We start from the raw sequence: 26688 nt of genomic DNA, 5'->3' as shown, positions 1-26688 counted from the left end.
AAGTCCAGTAAGAGCTTCTTGCTGTATCCTCCAATGACGTGTCCCATTCATGAGAGGCCCCCTGTAGGACGGCTTCCCAGAGGCCCCATCCTCTAATGCCCTCCACATTGGAGACTTCAATGACATGTCCTGTTCATGAGAGGTCCCTTGTTAAGATGGCTTCCCAGAGGCTCCACCCTCTAATGCCCTCCTCATTGGAGACTGGTTACCTGTATATAAATGCAGGGCAGCTCATTCAGAACATAGCAGGAGTTTTGACCCCCTCAACTCCAGTGAAATGGACTGTAACTGCTGAGGATGAATGAGCTTCCTTAGGACAGGAAGAAATTGTTTACAGAGTAAGTAGATATTCTTGAAAATCCACAATATTCTATAAAATATCTAGCAAAGGCTGAGATGTTGATATAAGTAGAAATAGTTGAAGGATTTCTTCCCAGCAGATACAGGAGCCATCTGCTCCAAGGGATTATGTTTTGGTTGATACAAGATGAACCAAGTACAGAGGGAACTTGGACTGCTTCTCTTGTTGAGCTTCCACTGACTGAGCAGAGTTTACATAATTCTGAGTCTGTTCCCAATGTTGTTAGTCTAAAGAACATAGATTGGTTGGTGGCTCACACCTGTAATCCTAGCTATTCAGGAGGCTGAGATATGAGAATGGAGATTTGAAGTCAGTCCAGACAGACAAATCCACGAGATTCGATCACCAACTAGTCAGCAAAAAGCTGGATGTGGAGGTGTAACAAGCAGCAAAGCACCAATCTTGAATGAAAAAGCTAACTAACAGAGAGCTCTAGGCACCAAGTTCAAGTCCCAGAATCGGCACACACATACACACACACACACACACACACACACACACACACACACACACGAAAAACTAAAGAGCACAGATGGAAGAGCACATCATTTCTAGGCTGGCGTCCCATCACCCATTAGATGCATTATCCACAGAGCTGTTTGTTTAAATCTGACTCTGAGGCATGATCAGGATAGTTGTTTTCTATCCATCCAACTAATTTGCTAGACAAAGCCTTAGCAAGCATTTGCTCTAGTTTTCTTTTCTTCCCCATGAAGAAATTCATCAATTTAAGCTTTGCTCTTTTTTTTCTTTCACAGATCTCTCTGAGGACTTGTTGAAAGCTGTTCCATAGTAGGGGGGAATGTGTATGTGTATGTGTGGGTTTGTGCACATGCACGTACCTACACATGCTATTTTACATATTATTGAAAGAATCACAAAACTCCTGAGGTTCACTGTTAGGGAAGCCAAAATTTAAACTCCTCATTAGAAAACAATAATTTCAATGAACTAACAGAATCTTTTAACACAGCAATAAAATAATTCTGCATGAATCTGATTGATAATCTACTGGTAATCTAATGCCCCAGTCTTACAGGTTAATGACCACCCCATAATTCCTCACTGGTAACTAACATTTCACACGTCTCTTCTGTAAGCACAAAATAACAGACAGTATTAAGTGTCGGTAAAGTAATGCACTCAAATCCTAGACATGAACTAACAGCCATTAGTTATGAGTTAGTTTTGAGTTGAAAAGAAATCTTGGTTCCTTCATTTGAAATGTGTTTTATAGGAGGACAGACTTGTCTGGAGCTTGCCTAAGCATACAAACCAATTCATTATCATATATAATTATAATCAAGAAAATTATTTCACACTAGTAACTTACTAAGGCAGAGACTGGCAGAGTAGCAATTTCTAAAGAAATGCCTCTAAGCCAGGGCCCTGAATGCAGGAAATAAACACAGTGAACAAATGAGGGATTCATATATGTAGATACATACACACACACACACACACACACACACACACACACACACACACGCTGGGGTTTGAGCTCAAGGATTTATGTTTGCTAAGCAGGTACTCTACCATTTGAGCCATGCCTCCAGCCTTTTGGCTCTGGCTACTTGTGAGATAAGGTGTTGCTTTCTATTTTTTGCGATCCTGTTTTTACTTCCTGCCATAGCTGGGATGACAGATGCCCAGCTTTTTCTGTAAGCTGGGGTCTCATTAACTTATTTACTCAGACTGGCACTGAACAATGATTCTCAGCTTCTTGAGTAATTCTGATTACAGGCATGTGCCACCTCACCCAACCTGGGGGACTTTGTAATTCCTATAGCACTATTAGACATTACGTTTATGTTAATCATTTCTCCAGAAGGAAAGAAAAAAGCAACAAGCAAACACAATAATAAAAACTTCACAGAATTTTTATAAAGTTTTATTCATTTAACATAATTCTATTGTGCTAATAAAATACATTTACTTATTGTATTTATTTAAATACATATTAAGTATGCCTATCCTGGGGCTTAAACTCAGGCATTGGGCACTTTCCCAGAGCTTTTTTGCTCAAGGCTGACAATCACTTGGGCCGTACCTCTGCTTCCAGCTTTTTGGTGGTAATTGGAGATTAGAGTCTCATGGACTTTCCTGCCTGGGCTGGCTTTGAACTGTGATCTTCAGATCTCAGCCTCGTGAGTTGCTAGGATTACAGACATAAGCCACCAGTGCCCAGCTAATAAATACATTTTAAATTCATTTATTTGAATCATTTTAAATCTCAGAGGAAAATCATGTTACTCATTTACTTCAAAAGAGACATCATTTCAGTGCTTTTTCCTTGGAGGGCCTGCACATGTCTCCTCTGGCCTCAGGCTGGGCCAAGGCTCCATGCCTTACATGGGTCAGGACAGAAGTCCAGCAGGCAGAAGTCCTGTTGCAGTGGGAAGCTGTTTTCATCAGACAAAAAGAGGCTCTGGATCTTCAGCAGGCAGGGATCAGCGTGGACAGCCAGCAGGGCATGGAGCAGGTCTGCAGAGACCATCCCGAAGGTGACAGTGGCAGAAGGCACTGAGGAGGAACAAAGCATACACTAAGCCCTCAGCACGGGGGGCAGCACCCCACCACTCCACTCTAGAGGGTTCACTCCATCCCTGGCTCCTTGTTCTAACTTTCTCATCCTCTGGTTTCAAGTTACCATCAGTCTCAGAACATAGGAAAGAACTGAGCTTAGTGGGCGAAAACTGAAACAGAAAAGGCTCACGGCATCCAGTCTACACCAGCATCACAGTCAAACAGTGGTCCAGGCTTCCAGTCTACACCAGCATCACAGTCACATGACACCCAGGCATCCCGTCTAGGCCAGCATCACAGTCACCTGTAAACCCAGGTTCACAGCCCTCAGCCAAAGGCCTCGGTGCAAATGTGGTTTGGGTTTTGGGTTGTTTTGAATTTAGGAATGTTGTGTATACATAATGATAAGTCTTGGGGATAAGTATGGTCTACACATGAGGTTTATTTATGCTTCATGTACACCTTATACACATCACCTAAAGGAAATTTTATGTAACACTTCAACATACACCTTCCTTCCTTCTCTCTCTTCCCCGTTTTTCTATTTACTTTTTGTGCCAGTAGTAGGGCTTGAACTCACAACCTGGGCACTGGTGCTTTACCACTTGAACCACACCCCTACTTTCAGCTTTTTGCTGGTTAACTGTAGATAAGAGTCTCGCAGACTTTTCTTTCCAGGCTGGCTTCAAACCACAGTGCTTAGAACTCAGCCTTCTGAGTAGATGTGAGCCACTGGAGCCTGGGTTACCCCTGCATTCGGACCGCAATCTATCACATGAAAGTCAGATGTGGAATTCCCATTTGTGGCATCACACTGCCACTCAAAAATAGTTTTGGATTTTGGAGCATTTCAGATTTTTGGATTGTGGATACCAATTAATCTTAGCTTTTATAGAAAGAAAAAAAACCTTGAATCTGTAATTTAATGAGTATCTATTCTTTTTTTTTTTTTTTTTTTTTGCCAGTCCTGGGCCTTAGACTAAGACTGCGCACTGTCCCTGGCTTCTCTTTGCTCAAGGCTAGCACTCGGCCACTTGAGCCACAGCGCCACTTCTGGCCATTTTCCATATATGTGGTGCTGGGGAATTGAACCCAGAACCTCATGTATACGAGGCAAGCACTCTTGCCACTAGGCCATATCCCCAGCCCGAGTATCTATTCTTGATGATTGAAAATATTAAAATTGGTCTAGGGATATGGCTTCATGGTAGAGTGCTTGCCTAGCATGCATGAAGTCCTAGGTTCAATTCCTCAGTATCACATAAACAGAAAAAGCCAAAAGTGGCACTGTGCCTCAATTGGTAGAATGCTAGCCTTGAGCAAGAAGCTCAGAGACAGTATCCAGGCCCTGAGTTCAAGCCCTAGGACTGCCAAAAAAATTAATTATGGGTAGCTGTTTCACCTATTCTTCATATTTTCTTTAAAATCTAGTGGAGAGGTTTAGTGGGTTGTCAAATCCCAGACTCAATATGAATCATTGACTATGCTCAGACTATATCAGGTCCTCATCAACGTGCCCAGTTCTTCTTGGGTGGGTTCCCTACTGTCCTAACAATGCACTGGCATGCTTTCAGAGGTAATTTAAAATATATGCCTTTTCACTTGGATAAACTAAGACAGTTAGCATTATAGTGGATGGTCTGATAACTCTGACCAATGATATTTTCATTTTTGGTCATAACCTAAAGCCAAGAAGACTGTCTCAGACATATACAAAGCAAGCCGGCTACCACACCTGTAATCCTAGCTACTAAGGAGGCTGAGACTTGAGGATCATGCCTAGAAGTCAGTCCAGGCAGACAAATCTGTGAAACTTTATCTTCAATCAGCAAAAAGCTGGAAATAGAGGTTTGGCTCAAGTGGTAGAGTACCAGACTTGAACAAAAAAGCCAAACAGGAGCATGAGGCCCTGAGCTCGAGCCCCAGTTTCAGCACATACAAAATGAATACTGGACATGAAAAAAGAATATTAAAAATAAATAAAGAAATTGATTTTTAAAGACCCAAAGAGGTTTTAAATTAGGATGTATAAAGTGAAAACAGTGAGTCTCATCCCTAAAAAATTATTATAAAAAGCTACACTACAAAATTATCACTCTCTTGAACCAATAAGAGAAGTATGAACCTTTGTCAAGGAGCAGAGCCTGGCAGTACACAGGTACCTGTGAGGAGAAAGGGACTGGAGCCCAGGCAGGGCCTATGAAGATGCTAAGCCCACCCAACAGGGAAAGGGGACTGTATTTGAGGTTTTAACAAACTGCTAAAAGCCAAATCTACCCAGTGTCCTAGGCACAGGCCCTTCCCAGCTGTTCCTGTCTCTGCCAGGTGCCTCGAAAAAGCTTCCAACTGCAAGGTGATCTGGAGGAAGGAGGAGAGTGGAGAGCATGCCTGGGCCTCCCCACAAGGACAAAAGCCCCAGTGGCAGAGCATGGCAGGTAGATCTGTCACTCAGATGAGAAAAGAAGCCTTCTAACCCTGAGGGAGAAACAAAAAAACCCACCCTTGGTCAGGACCCTTACTGGTCTCCTACTGCTGTGGGAAGGGCAAGACCCTATGAGAACCCCCAAAGGCAACAAGGCAGAGTTTGGTGCCAGGGCAGAAGAGGCGGGGCCATGGAGGAAGTACACAGCTCAAAGGCATCTGTGAGCCTGGGACTAGACCAGAGTTAAAGAGAATTGGTGCTGTGGCCTCTTACCAGGCAGGCGCTCACCCAAGTAACAAAAGCCTGGACAAACTGTGGCTATGAGAGAACACGGAGGGATTCAAACTACAGCCAAAGGCCATGCGGGGTCAGTGAGGGGCTTGCACATACAGTGATGCCCCACAGGACTGACCCAGAGCAGAGCATGTGACTGCCTGACAAGAGAGCTGCCATAATGTCATAGGCAGCAAATCCATGACGGGTATGGTGATGCTGGCGTAACCACCTACTGTGCTGACAGGCAGAACAATATAATTTTGTACACAGCCTAATACTTGGTAATGATAACAACCAACCATGCTACTAGTTTACGTATTTATTATAGCTGTGTCTAAACTTATTTTACACTGTACCCATTCTATGTAGAAAAGAAAGTTTATTAGCCAGGTAGCAGTTCTAGCTTATATCTGTAATACTAGCTACTTGTGAAGCTGAGATCCGGAGGACTGCAGTTTGAGGCTAGCCTGGGAAAGAAAGTCTGTGAGATCTCAACAAAAAGAAGCTGGGGGGGCTGGGGATATGGCCTAGTGGCAAGAGAGCTTGCCTCGTATACATGAGGCCCTGGGTTCAATTCCCCAGCACCACATATACAGAAAACGGCCAGAAGTGGCGCTGTGGCTCAAGTGGCAGAATGCTAGCCTTGAGCAAAAGGAAGCCAGGGACAGTGCTCAGGCCCTGAGTTCAAGGCCCAGGACTGGCCAAAAAAAAAAAAAGAAGCTGGGAAGGGTAAAATGTGCCTATAATCCCAGCTATGAAAGGAAGGCTAAAATAGGCATATCTCAGTCTAGGCCTATAAATAGGCAAGAAGAAAGACCCTATCTCAATAATGACTGGTGCCACCAAAGGCTGGTGGCTCATGCTTGTAATCCTAGCTCCTCAGAAGGCTGAGATCTGAAGAGTGCAGTTCAAAGCCTGCCCCAGCAGCAAAGTCCATGAGGTTCTTATCTCAATCTAGTGCCTAAAAGAGCTGGAGGCATAGCTCCATGGTATAGCAACTGCCTTGTAAGCACGAGGCCCCAAGTTCAAACACCAATACCACCAGAAAGAAATAAAAAGGGGGAAACTGTAAAGCAGTATGCTGTTACACTGGCAGCATGCTCTATTTATGAAGTGTTTCAATTGCATCCATCTATAGGCTGGATGGAGTGACTGACCTGTACCACAAGGGTCGCGTAAGCACACTGTAACATGCTACAAGATGCACCACTCAACACCTGTACCACAAGGGTCTGTGTAAGCACACTGTAACATGCTACAAGATGCACTCAGAACATGACCTGACTTCAACTGATATACAACTGTAGCAAGAAAGATTTTAAACATTTCTCACCAAAAAAACCCTGATAAGTGTTTAAAGGTATAGAAATGTCACATACCCATTTGATCATTACACATTATAATACACCAAGTCCTGTGCTGCAGAATATGTAAAAACATTATTTGTCGATTTGAATACCAAACATGGGAGGCACTGTCTTGGAGGCCAGAGAACAGAGTTAAAGCTGACAGCACAGGAGGGCTGCAGAGAACCACTCCCCACCACAAAACCAAGGTGACAGCCGAGGAATCTGAAGCCAGGGCTGATTCAAAGGCAACCATTGCCAACAGCAAAGCTGATGCCACCCCACCCCCACTCCTTATCCTCCATAAAAGTCTGGAAGCAGCTCTGCCCATGGCCAATACAAACACTGTTTATCACAGTGCATTGTATTGTATGCTGTATTCACCAGGTAAGCAACAACTATAAGATACTCCAGAAAAACAGTGTACTATAAAGACAAAGCAAATGAAAGAAATAGAATGGGGAAGCCCACGCTTACCTGGTGGCTCATTCCTGTATCCCTAACTACTCATGGAGCTGAGATCTGAGGGCTGCAATTCAAAGCCAGCCTGGTCAGAAAGACTTACCTCCAAATAACCAGCAAAAAGCTGAAAGTGGAGTGTGGCTCAAGTGGCAGATTGATAGCCTTGAGTGCAAAAAGCTAAGGAAGAGCATGAGGCCCTAAGTCAAGCCCTAGCATACTCCTTCTCTCTCTCTCTCTCTCTCTCTCTCTCTCTCTCTCTCTCTCTCTCTCACACACACACACACACACACCAGGTTAACACTACTTAACCAGTCTGAGGCTTGTGAGGACAGGTACAGAGACTGACAACCTGACAGGTATTTCTACTTTGTTCTGTCCCTGGTACCCAGCTGAAGACTGTATACTCTATTCCACTGACAGTGGATGATCTTCACATGCAGAGTGTTATATATAACCCTGTGGAACTATTATGGAACAAGGGTCCTAGTGTTTTTTCTGACCAGGAATGAATTTAATTAAATAGAATTTAGGTGCTTCCCTCTATTCACTGAGCAAGGGGGAAAGCAAGTCTCACCTCCCAACTTACATAGATTTATGTTTCACTCAAGCTGAATTAACCTCTGCTTTCACACTGACCCCAAAAGTTGTATTTGTAACAGAGCATTCCTTTTGTCCCAATATATCACGTATGCTGCTGAATTAATGGTCTCACACAGAACCTTCCCTGGCATGCTAGTATGCTACCTATCACTCTGCAGAGACAGTCCGGAGAGATGTTGAGAAGAATCTTCTCCATCAGCTTTGATCCTACATGGATGCAAACACTGTCTCTTCCATCGACCACAGTCATTAGAGCTGGCCTGCCCAAAACAAATGGAGAACATTATTTAGAATCAGATTCACTAAGAGAGAAAAATTTAAGTGCAACAAAGAGAAAATATGACAATCATGGCTGGTGCTCTATCACTTGAGCTACACATCCACTTCTGGCTTTTTGATGGTCAATTGGAAATAAGAATTTCATGAGTATGTCTGTGCTAGATCCAAACCTCAATTCTTAGATCTCATCTTCTGGAGTAGATAGGATTATAGGTGTGAGCCAATGGTACCCCCACCCAACCCCTAAAATAAGATTTTTTAAAAATGATTAAACAGGAACAAAATAGTCTAAAAAATCATGGTGAGACAACTGGGTAGCCACATGCAAAAGAGTGAAGTTGAGCCAAGCTCCAGAAATTTCAGCCTATAATCCTGGCTACTCAGGAGGCTGAGATCTAAGGATCAAAGTTTGAAGCCAGCTGGGGCAGAAAAGTCAGTGAAACTTTTACTTTCAATTAACTACCAAAAAGCCAAAAATGGAGGTGGGGTTCAAGTGGTAGTGGGCCAGAGGCCAGGCCCTGAGTTCAATCTCTAGTACTGAGACCAAAACAAACAAACAAAAACCACCAAGAAATTGGACTTCTTCCTTACTCCTCCCCGCACATAAACTGACTCAAATAAATTATGAACCTTGGTATAAGAGCTAAAACTATGAAACTCAAAGAAAGACAGAGAATAAAGAGAGAAAATGTGGTCCTCCCATTGGTTGAGAGTGAGATGGAAAACAGTTTGATAATTCTTCAAATGGTTAAGCTGTGCATCCCAGCAGCACCACCTGGGGCAGATTCCCAGGAGAAGTGAAAATGTGCACAAATGTGCAGAGAAGCAGTACTTACAACTGGTGCACTGACACACTGAGCTTTGTCTTGCCTGACCTATTAATGTGCAACAAAAAGAAACAAAGTACTAATATATGCTGCAGCATAAAGGAACCGTGAAACCATGCTAGAGTAGAGGCCAGTCATGAAAGGCCATATTCTATATGATCTGTTTCTCATGAAATGTTCAGGACAAGAAGTAGATTAGGAAGCACCATGGGGGAGGGGGATGAGAAGTATGGACTTCAGAGGAAGTGTGTGATTAAAAAAAAGGAAAGTCCTAAAATTGTTTGCGGTAATGGTTGCACAATCCTGTGGATTTACTAAAACCACAGAATTGAATACTTTAGATGGGCTAATTTGATGGCATGTGAATTATTATCTCAGTAAAAATCCTTTTATGGGAAAGGCTATGCAGAGCTGGGTATCTCATGCCTGTAATCCTAGCAACATGGGAGGCTGAAATCTAAGGATCACATTCCAAGCCAGCCTGGGCAGGAAAGCCAAAAAGCCAAGAGTAGAGGTGTGGTTCAACTGGTAAAATGCCAGCCATGAATGGAAGAAGATAAGGAACAGGGCCCAGTGCCCCAGTACCAGCACACAAACAAACAAACAAGACTATGCACTTGAACAACTACAAATTGCATAGGGATATAATATAACAAAATAGAGTGGTTGGGGAAGGCTTTTCTGATGAAATCACACTTAAAAAGACAAAGGAGACAGACTTATGGATTCCAGCCAAGAGAAGAACACATAGAAAGTCCTCAGGAGAAAAACATTGTGTGTGTGTGTGTGTGTGTGTGTGTGTGTGTGTGTGTGTGTGTGTGTGTGAAAAACTGATAGGGCCACAGCAGTCAGGCCACCACTGTTTCTCTCCCAAACACAAGGCCTCTTAAGTCTTGCACTTAGTCACATTCTAGTCCACTTTGCCATAACTAAACTGCTTCCCAGAGCTGTGTGCCAGTGACTCACGCCTGTAATCCTACTCAGGATGTTGAAAGCTGAGGATCATGGTTTGAAGCCAGCCTGGGCAGTAAAGTCAGTGAGATGCTTAGCTCCAATTAACCAGCCAGCACAAAGCTAGAAGTGGAGATGTTGCTCAAGTGATAGAGTGTCAGCCTTTTCTTTTTTTTGCCAGTCCTGGGCCTTGGACTCAGGGCCTGAGTACTGTCCCTGGCTTCTTTTTTTGCTCAAGGCTAGCACTCTGCCACTTGAGCCACAGCGCCACTTCTGGCCGTTTTCTATATATGTGGTGCTGGGGAATTGAACCTAGGGCTTCACATATACGAGGCAAGCACTCTTGCCACTAGGCCATATTCCCAGCCCCTAGAGCGTCAGTCTTGAGCAAGAAAGCTACAGGATAGTACCCAGGCACTGAGTGCAAGCTCCAGTTCTAGCACAAAACCAAAACCAAACCTCTTTCCAATGGACAGAATTTAGCAGAGGGGATACCTTGGGACTACTGTAGACAGAGCGGTCCTAAAAGGTTGGCTTGCACTTGGTGATCTCTATTGGCTGCCTTGCACTGGGGAAATGAAGAATGGAATCTTCTTTGTGAGGAGATTCAAGCAGCCTGTGCAGATGTCCATGTAGACAGGCTCTAAGCCTGCCAGCCACATCAAGGAGCTACATAGGTCACAGATGCTTCAGCCTCAGTCCATACCTTGCCTATAGCATCTTAAGAGACCTACCGCACTGCTGCCTTTTTGGAGCCTGACTAGGAAGTCTGAACCATTGGTATACTACTATACAAAACAAAATGCAATGTACTTCCTGTATTCCAAAAAAATGTAACTCTGAATACATATGCTATACAAATAATTGTTAAAGATGGTGTTAAAACTGGGCAGCTCATTCCTGTAATCCTAGCTACTCAGGAGGCTGAGATCTGAGGACTGTGGTTCAAAGCCAGCCCAGACAGGAAAGTGTATGAGATTCTTAACTCCAATTAACCACCAGAAAACTGTAAGTGGTGCTGTGGCTCAAAGTAGTAAAGTGCTAGCCTTGAGCTGAAGAGCTCAGGGACAGTGCCCAGGCCCCATGACCAACAACAAAAAATAGATGGTGTTAAATATCTATCATAATTACTTTATGGATAATAACTATGTCACAAATACAATATAATTATGTTAAATATGAACATTTGGGATGACAAAGTAAGTCACCTACTTGTATTTGAGAGGCAGTTGGTTCACAAGTTCAAGGCCTACCTAAGCTACACAGAGATGTTTCTGAAAAAAGGTTTGTTTAAAATAGACACCTATCCATATATTGACAGATTTAATTATTAATATATGTCAATTTTAATTATGTTTGTTATAAATCAGATGTAATTTTAATGTAATTTATAAAGTAAAAGCAAAATACATTCATTTATTTATAATAAGCATACAAACTAGGCACCCATTGCTCACATCTGTAATCCTAGCTACTCAGAAGGCTGAGGACTAAGGATCATGGTGTGAAGCCAGCATAGGCAGGAAAGTCTGTGACATTCTCATCTCCCATTAACTGCCAAAAAGCTGTATGCTGACCTGTATCTCAAGTGGTAGAGTGCTAGCCTTGAGCACAAAAGCTTAGGGACAACTCCCAGGCCCTGAGTTCAAGTCCTAGGACCAGCACAAGATTAACAATAATGATAATAATAATAATGACACTATATGCAAATAGAAATAAAGTATACGGACTAAGCGTCTATAAATTTTCTTGAAATATGTCATGATAAAATGCTAAATATAGGTGGGTGTGGTGGCACACAACTGTAATCCTAGCACTTGGGAGGCTAAGGTAGGAGGATCATAAGTTTAAGACCAGCCAAGACCTTGTCTCAAAAAATTAAAAATGGTGAATATATCTACATTTAGTTTTTAGATAATGAAGTAGTATAAAATAATAGGGAAGAGCATAAAATACTGTATCTTATTTTATAATTGCATAAGTTTAAAAAAAGATCGTGTAAGACTTTGAACATTGATTTGAAAAACAATATGCTTTCTACCGAGCTAGTTAGAAATTTTACCATAGAACATGTATTTGCTATCTTTAATTTCAAAAGTAAAGATGGGAATGGTATTGAGAGTTAAACATTTACTAGCTTGGACAAACAAGGCAAGGGTAAGATCATGCAATACTGTCAACCTTTAAATTCTATTTACATATTAGGTTGGGGAAATACATTATTTATGGAACACTTAGATCTTGGTTAAAAATGTAAACAATGGGCTGGGAATATGGCCTAGTGGTAGAGTAAGCTTGCCTCACATATATGAAGCCCTGGGTTCAATTCCTCAGTACCATATATATAGAAAAAGCCAGAAGCAGTACATTGGAAACTGTATATACTGGTATTAAAACTAGGAAAGTGAAAGGAAATACCAAAATCGAGAGACACAGGATAAAAAGACAAACGACTACAAAAAGTAATACTTGAAAAACTCTTTGGTGTAAACCAACTGAACAACTCATGGGGGGAGAGGGAAAAGGGGAGGGGGAGGGGGGAATGAAGGAGGAGGTAACAAACAGTACAAGAAATGTATCCAATGCCTAACGTATGAAACTAACCTCTCTGTACATTACTTTGACAATAAATAAGAAAAAAAAATACTGTAAATCTAAAAAAAAAAAAAAGAAAGAAAGAAAAAAGAAAAAGCCAGAAGTGGCGCTGTGGCTCAAGTGGTAGAGTGCTAGCCTTGAGCAAAAAGAAGCCAGGGACAGTGCTAAGGCCCTGAGTCCAAGCCCCAGGATTGGCAAAAAAAAAAAAAAAAGTTAGCAAAATCTTTAGTATAGCTGTCTAGACAGTGAAATGCCCAGTACCCTCCTCCAAGAAAGTAAAGATGATAAAAAGTCTTTCAATTTGTTCTTTAAAAAAAAAATTACAGCTGTGCACTGGTGGTTCATGCCTACAATCTTACCTACTTAGGAGGCAGACATCTGAAGATCATGGTTCTAAGCCAGCCCAGGCAAAAAATCCCCGGGACTCTTATCTCCAATGAACCAGACAAAAGCTGAAAGTGGATATGTGACTTAATAGTAGAGCACCAGCCTTGAGTGAAAAAGCCAAGCAAGAGTGCAAGGCCCTGGGCTGTGTGCCTGAGCTCCATTATGGACACATATACATATAAAAAAATCCCCACATGTGTATGGGTCACATGTGTATGGGTAATAGAGCACTAGCCTCATAGGTGTGAGGCCCTGGGTCCAAAACAGCATTTCCCCCCCACCCCCTGCCACTAAAAACATAGCTATTTGTCACATAAGGAAATGTTTATGCTCTTAGGGTAGTTCTCATTAGTTCTAATACATAATAAATATTGATGATTGTAATTTTTCAGTCATAAATATTTTTACCAATTAACTGGCTTTGTTGGCTTACCGATAGTATGTTTTCTTCCCAACAAAGGGCAAGCAGTTAAGACATTGTCTATAGATCCTGTTCTCATCTGTTTCTAGTTCCAATCCACATTTTGCACAGCCAGTAAATACAATGTTGGGAAGAGAGGAAAAAATATTCTCCAACGAACTGTGAGCATTTAGGACTATCTTCTGAGCCATTGGAATAAGAAATACTAGCTCTAAAATCCGGGCTCTAATCAGAACTACACCTATAAAAGATAAATAAAAAGAAATATTTTAAGTTATTGAACCCAAATGATAACTTTAATTTACAAACATAGCTAGATTTGGTTGATTGTCAGTCACTTCTAGTAAAGGTTACATTGAAATCTTGCTTTTGGTCTTCTTAGAGACTTACCTACAGCTTCCATATTAAATCCAACGAGGAGACTAGCCCGCAACTGACTGAAGATGTATTTAAGTTCCTACCTCAAAAATAAAGGAAAAGAGCGGGGGGCCGGTGGCTCAGGCCTATAATCTGGGCTACTTAGGAGGCTTAGATCTGAGAATTATGGTTTGAAGCCAGCTTGGGAAGACCAGCCTGTGTGACTCTTATCTTTAATGGCCAGCAAAAAGCCAAAAATGGAGCCGTGGCACAAGTGGTAGAGTGCCAGCCATGACTGGGATACCTAGACCCTGAGTTAAAGCCCTAGCACCAATACTAAAAAATAAATCAGTGAATGAATAAATAAATATGAAGAGAAGAGAAGAGGATGGGACAACATGAGATAATACAAGAAAAGGTTTCTCATGTGACTCAGTGGAACCTCAAGCATGCTCAGCAACTAACAGTTCTCATATTTACCTACTGAAGAAATACTGGATAACCGCTATCTACCAGACATTCTTCTTCCTAGTATATCTTAGCCTTTCTGCATACCAGTGAGGTCTAAGTGTCTACTTGAGCATCATTCTTCCTTTTCCTTTTTAAGGGTTGAAGCCTTCAAATTTGTTCTTCATTCTTGAGGTAGCTTTTTCAATGCTGTGACAAAATATCTGACATCATCTAAGAAGAAAGCATTTGCTTTTGGTTCCATTTAAGACAGGGAGGGCATGGTGGAGTAGAACAGCTCACACTGCAGCAGTCAGGAAGCAGAGAGAGAATGGGAAAGAGGAAGATAGGGTCAGAATGTACCTGAGGAAAGATGATGTTCTCCCTTTCCCCCTCTATTCCATTCAAGCCCCCAGTCTATGGGATGGTGCTGTCCATATTTGGAGCGGTTCCTCCCCCACCATTGATGTGCTTTACAGTCTTCTCAATCCTACCAAGTTGACAATCAAGATTAACCATTACAATCCTCTCAGAAGTCAGGATACTTCAGTTCAAGAACTCAACACTCTTTTTGTGGGTAACCTTCAAACTAGTCACTGAGGAGCTCCTTTTCGAGCTGTTCCACTGGGCTGGGTCAGGAATAAAGGTGAAAATCCCAAAAGACAAAGATGATAAATCAAAGAAGTTTGCATTTGTCAATCTCAAACATGAAGCATCTGTTCCCTTCACAATGAATCTACTTAACGGAATCGAACTTTTTGGGAGGCCCATCAAAATTCAGTTTAGAGGGGCTGGGGATATGGCCTAGTGGCAAGAGAGCTTGCCTCGTATACATGAGGCCCTGGGTTCGATTCCCCAGCACCACATATACAGAAAACGGACAAAAGTGGCGCTGTGGCTCAAGTGGCAGAATGCTAGCCTTGAGCAAAAGGAAGCCAGGGACAGTGCTCAGGCCCTGAGTCCAAGGCCCAGGACTGGCCAAAAAAAAAAAAAAAAAAAAATTCGGTTTAGATCAGGAAGTAGCCCTGCCTGACAGGATGTTAGTCCATCATATCCCCAGTATCAACTTGTAAATTCAAGCCCGACCTCCACATCTCCTTCCAGATATGAAAGGACTGTAGATAATATGATTCCATCATTACAAATAATTCAGAGATCATTCTCTTCTCCAGAAAATTATCAGAGACAAGCAGTGATGAACAATGTTCTGAGACAGATGTCATATGGCGGGAAATTTGGCTTCTGCATGTGGATCAGTCTGGATTTTCACCATCAGTTCAGTCACATGGTCACACCTTTAACCAGTCTTCAAGCTCCCAGTGGTGCCAATATGCACTGTCATCATAGCACATAGACAGAGTTCCCATCCTTCCCTCCCTAGCAGACAGACATTACAGCCAACACTGGTCATGGGCCTGACTACCATTACAGAGGAATCAGAGATGATTTCTTCTATGAAGACAGGAGTTCTGATGGCTGGAACTAGGACTATGATAACAGTACATTAGTAGAGATGGAAAATGGTGTTTATCTTGATGCTAAGAAGTGGTACAATGAGATTGTCATGTAGGGCCATTTTAGGCCCTTGTAACGAAGTGGGTCTGGGAATTGTGTAAAACTGTACAGAGCAGCTTTACAAGTCATATAATTCTTATAAAAAGTTTTAAAACCCATAGCTGCAGTTTCTTACAGAAATGAGAAGAGCTGTGGTTCCAGTGTTATTATAGTTATAACCTTTTACCTCAGGGTTTTAGGAAGAGGGAAGGGTTTTATATACACACACACACACACACACACACACACACACACACACACACACACACGTACTACAGTTCCTGATCGTTTTTGACAATTAGAAAGGATGAATTGTATAGACTGGTTGTATTATAAGGCAAATATTTAAATTATTTATTATCTTTTTGTATTACAGGAGTATCTTATTAATCTCTGTGGATATAACAGCATTCAAGTTGATAATCTTAAATGGTTTGTCTGTCTTTTGCTAATAAGGAAATAAAAATTTTCAGCAATTCATTTATTAACACTTTGAGGAAGCATATTGATTATGTTTGGGGAAAATATTGCCTAACTTAGAAATTTTAAGTATAAACTTTGTGACATGTTCTGTTGAGCTTTACCCTGTTTGAACTCACAAATGTAATACATACTATTTCATCTGAACTTTTAGGTGCTTTTTTTTTTTTTTTCTGGTTCTAGGCTTGAATTAAGGGCCTGGACACTGTCCCTGAGCTGCTTTAACTCAAGGCTAGCACTCTACTATAGCCTCATTTCTTGCTTATTTGGTAGTTTACTGGAGATAAAAGTCTCAGATTTTCCTGCCTGGGCTGGCTTCGAACCATGATCCTCAGATCTCAGTCTCCTTAGCTAGGATTACAGGCATGAGCCACCAGTGCCTAGCACATTTTAGGATTTTTAAAAATTAAATCATGCTTCATGTAAGACTGGCCACTCAAGAAGCTAAATGTCTCTCCTTGTGTATTTTTACATTAAAAATTACAGTACTAATATAAATTATCTTTTTTAGAAGAACAATAATATCAATACTTAGATAAAATAGTAAAATGTTTTACTAAAAATGCTCTTTATGGGAAAAAAAGATTCATGGAAGTCTTTATGTGCTGCCTCTATCATTCAGACTGCAGAAATTTTAACTTTTCAAAGTGCCCAGGGCAGGGTATAAGGATACAGTTTATTATGGAGCTTGTAACTGGTTGCTTTTTTTTTTGTCAAAGAAAATTAACATTTTCTGATTTAAATTTTTTTAATCTTGTTAACAAAACCTTTTTGTACCAAGATTCTGTTTCATTGCAGACATGTTTATAAAAATTCATTCTGAAAATATTTGGGTATTTTTTTTTTTACTATTAACCAGAGCATTTGTACTGTGTTGCTTTTTAATATATTTAAAACAAAGAGGTGTATGTGGGGAAGAACTCCTGTTTGAACTCCTGTTATATTTTCTTGTTATCTCTTTTGGATTTCAATAATGGTTAACTCCCTCATTCTTTTTTTTTTTTTTTTTTTTTTTTGGCCAGTCCTGGGCCTTGGACTCAGGGCCTGAGCACTGTCCCTGGCTTCTTCCTGCTCAAGGCTAGCACTCTGCCACTTGAGCCACAGTGCCGCTTCTGGCCGTTTTCTGTATGTGTGGTGCTGGGGAATCAAACCTAGGGCCTCGTGTATCCAAGGCAGGCACTCTTGCCACTAGGCTATATCCCCAGCCCGACTCCCTCATTCTTAAGTTCATCTATTTGCTCTAGTCTTTCAGTGCCCAAAGATAGCTTTATCAGTTCTTCCAATGATACCATTTCTTCGAAATGAATTGGCAGATTTAGTTAGGAAGTCAAACAGTATGGCAGGTTAGGTAGGGCCCAGGCCACCTAGAGAACATCCTGCAATGGGAGGCATCATTGGCCTAGAAAGAGGGGACCAAACTGTGGAAAACACAAGGTTGTTTCAAAAATTCCAGTCACATTAAACAAAACATCCCACCCCATCCCTCTTAATTCTACACAACGTTAGAGACGAGATCCATGAGAGTAAAGGTGTCAATCTGAAACCAAGTTTATGGCATTCTCAGAGAATGAAATCTTCAAACTCAACTAAAAGGTGTTTTTTTCTTCTTCTGTTTTTATGAGATGCGAGTCTAGCTATGTTATCCAGGCTGGCCTCCAACTGCTAGGCATCCTTCTACATTTCAAACAGCTGGGACTATAGGCAGGAGCCATGGTACCTAGCAAAAGCTGGTTATTTTGAAAAGTGTTTTAATTTTCTACTTGCATTCTCTTTTGCTTGGTTTCATACTGTAACAAAGTTTGCCTGTAACCATACCTTGGAAAACAGTCATAAATATACCAAGTAACTCAACTAATAGCATTTTAATGTGGCATGTGGCCAAGGTAAAGGATGAAATTTACATTCCTACCTTGTGATATATAATAAACGTTCAGTCTTTGTCCCTGATTCCTGACAGCTCCTTAAACCCTTGGTCTCTCCAGAGAGGGAAGAGCATCTTCTGTATGCTAATGAGATGATTAGTGGCTGGGATTCTGGGATACACACTGACTGGTACACGTGGTTAGAGGTCAAGAAAAGAACCACTCTCAAAGGATAGAGCAATCCCTAGAGCTGGAAGAGCTGGGAGTACAACTTCCCCACCAGCTAACGTAGGAAATTTCACAATGCATAGGGCATTGGGCAAAGAAGCTTCACCAGAGAGAAATTCATAGCACTAAAAGTACATGTTGTAAAATAAATAAATAAATAAAAGTCCCATACCAGTGACCTCAATTTCCAGCTGATACTAGAAGAAGCAAAATGCAAGTAAGCAGAAGAAACGAAATTATCCAGGTCAGTGCTGATATCAATAAAATAAAATTAAAAAATCAGTGAAACAAAGGTAGTTGAAATCAATACAATTTGATAAACTTCTAGCCAAAAGAGAAAGGGGACACAAATTACCATTATTAGGTAAGATCAATATCAATACAGGTTCCAACAATATTAAAAAGACAATAAGAGAATAACTTTATGCCAATGAATTTTTCTTGTTATGCCAACAATGTAGATGAAATGAACAAAATTCTTAGGAGCTATAAACTACAAAACCTCACCCAAAAAGAATATAACCAGCTGATCACCCATGGCCCACACTTGTAATCCTAGCTACTCAGGAAGCTGTGATCTGAGGAATGTTGTTCGAAGCTAGCCCAGACAGGAAAGTCCATGAGACTCTTATCTCCAATTAACCACCAGAAAACAGGAAGTGATACTGTGGCTCAAAGTGGCAGAGCACTAGCCTTGAGCAATCTGAAAAACCTGTTGCTAATATCATATTTAATAATGAAAGAATAAGTGCTTATCCCTAAGGCCATAAATAATGCTACTCTCACAACTTCTCTCCTCAGTATTATACTAGAGGAGCTACTAGTACAACCAGGAAAGAAAAATGAATAAATAAGTACCATCCTGGAAAGTAGTATATTTGTCTTTATCCACAGACAATGAGATCATCTACATAGAAAATCCAAATCCACATTGAGTAACTAATAAGTAAATTTATCAAAATTACAATATTCAAGATCAATATGCAGGGCTAAGGATGTAGCATTGTTGGTAGAAGGTTGGCATGTGGCTAAACTTAAAAAGCACGTCTACTCTAAATGTTGACCAGCATGTGTAGAAATCAGAACTTTCAGCCAGGTGCCAGCAGCTCACACCCATACTACTATCTACCTGGGAGCAGTTAGGGTCAGGAGGATGACAGTATGAGGCCAGACAAGGACAAAGAGCTCACAAAATCCTTCTCAACCCATGGCTGCATGCGGTGGCTCAGAGCAGTCATCTTCACTATGTGGAAGGCTGAGATTGAAAGAGCATGGCTCCAGGCCAGCCAGGAAGAAGGTTTTTTTTTTTTGTTTTGTTTTGTTTTTTTTTGGCCAGTCCTGGGCCTTGGACTCAGGGCCTGAGCACTGTCCCTGGCTTCTTCCCGCTCAAGGCTAGCACTCCGCCACTTGAGCCACAGCGCCGCTTCTGGCCGTTTTCTGTATATGTGGTGCTGGGGAATCAAACCTAGGGCCTCGTGTATCCGAGGCAGGCACTCTTGCCACTAGGCTATATCCCCAGCCCAGGAAGAAGGTTTTGAAGAAAGGGGGTGTAGTGTGCACCTGTCATCTCAACTACAATGGGAAGCCTGAAATAGCAGATTATAGTCCAGGTACATGCCCGAGTAGTAAGCAAGACCCTATCTCAAAAATAACCAGTGTAAAGAGGTACAAGAAGTGTGGCTTAAGTGATAGAGAACCTGTCTAGTAAGCAAGAGGCCCTGAGTTCAAAATCTAGTACTGGGGCGTGGAATGTGGCTTAGTGGTAGCATTCATGAAGCCCTAGGTTCGGTTCCTCAGTACCACATAAACAGAAAAAAGCAGGGAGTGGTGCTATGGCTCAAGTGGTAGAGTGCTAGCAAAAAGCAGCGCAGGGACAGTGGCCAGGCCCTGAGTTCAAGCCCCAGGACTAGCAAGCAAGCAAACAAACTAAGAAAAACACCTAGTACCACCAAAATCAAAATAATCTATAGATGTAGGTTTATACATTCTGTTTTATTCAACCCTTCTTACTCTAAAAATGCATTTACTATGAGAACCAGTGGAAAATTTTCCATTAGCTTCCAAAATCACTTTCACTATCATTTTCTAGTTTAGCAAATCTCAAACAGGCTTCAAATACTAATCTGTAATAGCATTTACTATATATTATAATCTTTTTTAAACATCACCTTTGTTGGTAGGCAGCTAATGCAATCTACTAAAACATATTTCTTACTTAGATTGTAGAAATTTATCTAGTTATTTTCACTATTATATTTTCTCTTCAATCCAAACACTATGACAGTTTGAACCAAGAATGTATTCATTTTCTCCTTCACTGAAAAGAAATCGTAATTATGGAAAATGTATGAACATGTGAATGGCATTCACTGCGAATGTTCTGTGTGGTATTCCTCTGAGGACTAATTTTAGATATGTGCACACACATTCGTAAGTTCATAATGAAATACGTGATGCAGGCTAGCTTTTGGAGAAAATAGATTTATTTAGCTCACAAGTCTAAAGATTCAAGGGCATGGTATTGGTACTAGCTTGATTCTGGTGAGAATCTCATAGTGATTAACAGAGGTGCACGTGAGAGGTCTTATTTCTTAACAGGAAATCTCAGGGAGACTACAATCCCACAATCCCTTCTATAAGCTAATCCGGCACCTCACCCGGTTGCCAGTAATGATGCCGGTACTGAGGCTTGGACTCAGGCCTGGGGCTGTGCCTTAACTTTTTCACTCAAGGCTAGCACGCTACCACTTGAGCCACAACTCCAGTTCTGACTTTTTGGTGACTAATTAGAGATAAGCGTCTCACAGATTTCCCAGCCCAGGGTGGCTTTGAACTTCAATTCTCAAATCTCAACCTCCTGAGTAGATTAGGATTACAGATGTGAGCCACCAGCACCCAGGTCCACCTTTTTAAAAATTAAGCTTTTTATTAGCATATATTAGTTGTACAAAGGTGGTTTATCTGTGATATTCAACCCACCTCCTCTCTCCCCCTCCTTTATCTTCTCCAGGTTTCACTGTTCTATTTTCATACATGTGTATAAAGTACCTTGACCATATTTACCCACACTCACCTTTCGCACTCACATACCCTCTCCCCTGCTTCACCACTTAATGGTCCACCTCCTAATGCCACAGTAGGGACCAAGCCTCCAATGCAGGAAGCCTTGGGGACAAATGTCAAAACCACTGCAGAAGGTATCCATTTTAGATCCTAACCATGTCTAGCTGACAGCTAGTTGTTTATCTCAACAGTGACTCTAATTACAGCCATTTTTATTTCTGCTTTATCAAACGATGAGTTGCTAGTAATTATACATGAAAGGTATTTTAAGTGATCCTGAATCATTACAGATTAATCTCAGATTTGGAGGCAGAAAGCTAAAATCTGGACGGTCTATGTGCACAGATCTATATTTTGCTTTTACATTTAATTTCCTATTTCTCACAAATGGCAGCTTCTTTAATCCTAGCTACCCTTTATGTAAAGATCTTACCTGAACATTTATCCTTTAGGTGGGTCTCCAAATCTGACATCTTGACCAAGGAAGGTATACTTTTCTGAAATTTTTCTCTGAATGTAACAGCCCTTCTGTCATCATCAAACAGGCATTCACAGGCTGACCATGGCGTTGTATGCAGTTCGAGGTTTTCTCCTATGCAATTGCGCTGAACAAAAAGATTCTTAAATTCCCAAATGTAATCTTAAACAAATAAAAACAGGAAGTCATCAAAAAGGAAAAGAAGTCTAGGCTCAGAATTAGATTAAATAGATGGAACCAATTAAATCAGCTAAAGACTTTTTAGCACTAGTGAATTTTGGAGGTGGGTCCCAGTGGTTCATGCCTGTGACCCTAGCTACTCAGGAGATGAGATCTGAGGATCGAGGTTCAAAGCCAGCTCAGACAAAAAAAAAAAAAATCTGTCATAAGACTCTTATTTCCAATTAGCCAGCGAAAAGCCAGAAGTAGGGGTAGAGAGCCAGCCTTGAGTGAAAAAGCTAAGCCCTCATATTAGCATTTTGCAATTCTGCCTCCCAGGTCACTGTGTATGAATCAGATTTTCTTTATTGGAAATTTGAAAATGAGACCTGCCTCTTGAAAGAAAAGAAAATTTTTAAAAAGTAGAATCAGTCGCTGGCAAGTAACCATCTTCTGTTTTGCATATGATGCCAAGAGAGGAACAGATACACAGAGAGGTTGCCAAGATCACTGCAGCCTTCAAGTTCCTGCTGCTATGTCCTCTGGATGCCTCCCGCATTGCCTCAGTTGTGTTTCAGTTCTAATTATAAGATCTCAGTGCCTGAGTTTAGCTGTGGATAGCTGCAAAATCTGTGTGTGTGTGTGTGTGTGTGTGTGTGTGTGTGTGTGTGTGTGTGTGAAGCCCATAGTATTGGAGCTTCAACTCAAAGAGAGTACTGTTCCTTGGCTTTTTTTGCTGAAGACTGGTGCCATTTGAGCCACACCTCCAGCCTTTTCTGCCTAGGCTGGCTTCAAATCACAATCCTCATATCTCAGCCTCCTGAGAAGCTAGGGTTATCAGTATGAGCCACCAGAGCCCAGCTTAGCAAATTCTCTTAGGAAGTGTAATTTGTGTCCCTAGCTTACTCTCATTAGAAACTAAACTGTGACTGAGGTTTGGTGTGAAAAAGCAGGCAAAATTCCTACCAGCAATGCCATGTTCCAAAGGAATGTGAACTGGAGATTTATTATTATTCATATCCTCCCACCCCTACAAAAAAATCAATTCCATTTCCTCTAATATTCAACCATGTCTGCTTGGGACCCATTGGGGCCCATTTCTGATTATATCACCTCAGTGTGAGTTTATTGTCCCCAGGAGCAAATAAAACCAGTAGCTGCAGATGGACACAGAAATTAACACAGAGAATGACTGAGAAAACACTGATTGCATAAACAGAAAGCTAATAATTTCTAAAAGCAGAACCACTTTCAAATTGATATTTTCTATTGAAAAAATTGCCTTGACTTCAGTGTTAGTTCCCCCCCACCTCCTCTTTCTCCCTGCTCACTTTGTAGTAAGCTAGAAAACTGGGCTCTATGTAAGGCAGCTCTTTGTGAAGGTGGTTTGTTTTAGCCAGGGGAGAAAGAGGTTGTTGAGAAGCCAAGTGGCAGCAGTGTGTTTCTCGCTCACAGAACCCCTTCATAAAGAAGCTGCTGTGAGGAGCTCGGCACTACAGAGGGACCAAGTCTTTATAGAACTCTTACTGAGATTCTTCATTGTGTTTTATAAGAGTACATATGTCCTGTTTCAGCAAAAATAAAACCGTCATTTACAAAAGAAAGTCAATCTGTATCCTAAACATTTTAATAAAAAGCTAAAACAAAAAAAAATCACCTTGAGAAAGTGCCATGGATTTTAAAACTTAAAAGTGATGATATAAGTAAATGCAAGCCAAATTAACAAACAAATTACATAAATAACAATTATATCTTAATTCCTGGACTCAAAGGTTTTCAGTAGTAATGTAAGTACACAGAAGTATCTAGGGATAATGATAATTTCTCTTCTGTTACCAAATAACTGCTCATGTTAAGAGAATATTCAGAGTAGGTATGGTGCCATCAGCTTTGCCTCAGCTCCAGTCCACCTCTGACCTACCTATCTGCCCAGCATGCACTAGATGCGTGTTCCCAGCCGAGGCATGCTGGTAAGGGTTCATGCTTGTCTATCATCAATACATGGTCAAATTTCTCAACTGAACAAATACTTGTCATTGACCCTAACATAAAAGTCAAAAGTCAGACTAATCTCAAACCCTATTAATGATTAAGAGGTAATGTGACAGATCCTATCTACAGATACTAGGAAGCAGAAGTTTGGAAAGAGACATTAGCTCCTTCAAATAAAAAAACAATGGGTTGAGTTGGGTATGATGGTGCACAGTTGTAATCCTAGCACTCAGGAGGCTGAGGCAAGAGGACTGTGAACTATAGGCCAGCCTGGGCTGCACAGTGGGTTCCAGGTCAGTCTGGATGACATAGTGAGGACAGTCTCAAAAAGGAAAAATTAAAAAAAAAGGTGTCACTGGGGCTGGGGATATAGCCTAGTGGCAAGAGTGCCTGCCTCGGATACACGAGGCCCTAGGTTCGATTCCCCAGCACCACATATACAGAAAATGGCCAGAAGCGGCGCTGTGGCTCAAGTGGCAGAGTGCTAGCCTTGAGCGGGAAGCCAGGGACAGTGCTCAGGCCCTGAGTCCAAGGCCCAGGACTGGCCAAAAAAAAAAAGGTGTCAGGGACTAGCGGCTCACAGCCTGTAATCCTAGTTAGTTAGAAGACTGAGGCCTGAGGATCGCAGTTCCAAGTCAGCCCAGGCAGCAAAGTCCCTGAGACCCTTATCTCCAACTAGCCAGCCAAAAGCCTATAAAATGAAGGTGGCTCATGTATAGAGTACCAGCAGCACAAAAATCCAAGTGAGTGTGCAAGCCTCAGTACCAGGGCTTGCGGGAGAGGAGGTTATATACTTGACCAAACTCTATTTCTTGAGGAAAAAAATAACTCATAGACTACTAATTAAACCATTTTTGGCTGTTTAGCTACTAAAGAATCTCACAACAGCAAAAGACATTAGTTTATAGAATCATGAATATGTTCATTACAAAATACTGATTTATATTTTAAAGAAAAATGTAACATTAATCCATATGTGCTCTTATCCTCGTTTTCTTTTTCAGTTTGTTTAGATAGGGTCTAGCATTATAGTCCAGTCTAGCTTTAACGTCTTGACCCTCCTGCCTCAGCCTCCAGAGTACTGGGATCATAGGTATGTGCCACTGTGCCCAGCTTTGGGTCATATTTTACAAATGAGCATCCTCAAGCAATGTAGTAATTATATTCAATGTACATTATGTAAAAAGTGAACTAAGTATTTTGAGGGTAGGGACAGGAGGGGGGAAATGGGAGAGAACAAAGGAAGGGGTGACACTGACCAAGAAGCTTTGTACTTGTAACTTATAACTTACAGAATCATTATCCCTTGTACAATTAAATAATAACAAGAAGAAGAAGAAGAAGAAGAAGAAGAAGAAGAAGAAGAAGAAGAAGAAGAAGAGGAAGAAATCAAAAATAAAAAGTATCCTACGATAGCTAATAGCTCATGCTTTTAAAACAACTGGAAAAAATCCAAGACAGTTATTGGACTAATGTCTGTGATTTGAGTTACAGTAACTCCCTAACCTATACCTTAAAACCAGAGCACTTTGATGAAACAAAACTAGAAATAAAACAAAATTGCAAAACTGAAGAAGCGGCTCCATAATTAAATATCAAAGAACATTATTTGAACAAAATAAGACCTTCACTAAGAGAGTAAAAGTAGTATACCTGGGAATAAATTTAATCTTTTATTTGCTACTATTAATTATAGAAGACTTCAGTACAGTTTTTTAAATTGCTATAAGTATAAAATTATAACTGAAAAATATGCAGAATATTTATGATCACTTTTATTTTGCATGCTGTCTAGTGTTCAGATTTTCTGCATCTTAGACTCATTAATCATTTACTGAAGTATAAATAGATTAAAGGCCTTTTTAGTGTATTTACCTTTTTTCCTTTGAAGTTGAGGGCACCAGGCTGCTCCAGAGCCCCATAGCACAAGCATGTAATGTTGCCCTTGGGCCTGTTCCACTGTTAATACAATTTTCTTTTGCTTCTGTCCTCTGTAAGTGTACAATGCCTCTGCAAGAGGAATAGGAGGACCTTAGTTGGCATTAGGGTAAAGGTAACACCGTATCTCAGGAAAAAATACACAACGATCACTAAATAATAAACTAACATGGTCTGGTACCTTAATTTTTGTTTTATTTTCTTTTGGTGCCTGTTCTGGAGCTTGAACTCAGGGCCTTGGCATTGCCCCAGAGTTTTTTGTTGCAGTTTAGCACTCTTAACATTTGAGCCATGCCTCCATTTCTGGCTTCTTGATGGTTAACTGGATATGAGACTCACAGGTAGCTGCAAACTGTAATCCCAGGTCTCCAGCCTCCTGAATAGCTAGGATGACAGGCATGAGCCCTGGTGGCTGGCAGCTACCTTAATTTTTGTAACCAAAACTTAAAAAAGAGGCAGTTAAAATGCTTACCTGTCAGTATGGTAACATTGACCACTCTTAGTAGGGCATGGACCAGGACATTGGGCTGCAGCTGTTCCAATTCTACAAACTCTACAGTGTTCATACTCTGAGGTCGCCTAGGAGGAAGATCTCTGAGATAGGAGTGCTGTGAACTCACATATGCCAGTAGGTCCTGAAGCACAACACTGCCAACTATACTGAAATCTAAGGAAGA

The 26688-nt window shown here is 41.1% G+C and overlaps 1 protein-coding gene and 1 pseudogene across 2 annotated transcripts in view; one reads left to right on the top strand and one right to left on the bottom strand.

Moving 5' to 3' along the window:
- Nucleotides 1–2463: 2463 nt before the first annotated feature.
- The window catches only part of Shld2 (shieldin complex subunit 2), a 75319-nt gene continuing 51094 nt past the window's right edge, over nt 2464–26688 (bottom strand). For both annotated transcript variants that reach the window (XM_048339203.1, XM_048339204.1), the window contains exons 6-11: nt 26484–26678; nt 25949–26083; nt 21878–22084; nt 13466–13694; nt 8138–8253; nt 2464–2884 (exon numbers count right to left, since the gene is read on the bottom strand). In XM_048339203.1, the coding sequence (XP_048195160.1) occupies nt 2685–2884; nt 8138–8253; nt 13466–13694; nt 21878–22084; nt 25949–26083; nt 26484–26678 (1082 nt within the window). In that variant the 3' untranslated portion in view covers nt 2464–2684. The remainder of the gene's footprint in view (nt 2885–8137; nt 8254–13465; nt 13695–21877; nt 22085–25948; nt 26084–26483; nt 26679–26688) is intronic.
- On the top strand, nt 14828–15558 carry LOC125346545 (annotated as a pseudogene).

The sequence above is a fragment of the Perognathus longimembris genome, chromosome 2 (assembly GCF_023159225.1).
Source record: "Perognathus longimembris pacificus isolate PPM17 chromosome 2, ASM2315922v1, whole genome shotgun sequence".
Classification (NCBI taxonomy): domain Eukaryota; kingdom Metazoa; phylum Chordata; class Mammalia; order Rodentia; family Heteromyidae; genus Perognathus; species Perognathus longimembris.
The sequence above is the reverse complement of the archived record's forward strand: the minus strand, read 5'-3'. Positions and strand labels throughout refer to the sequence as shown.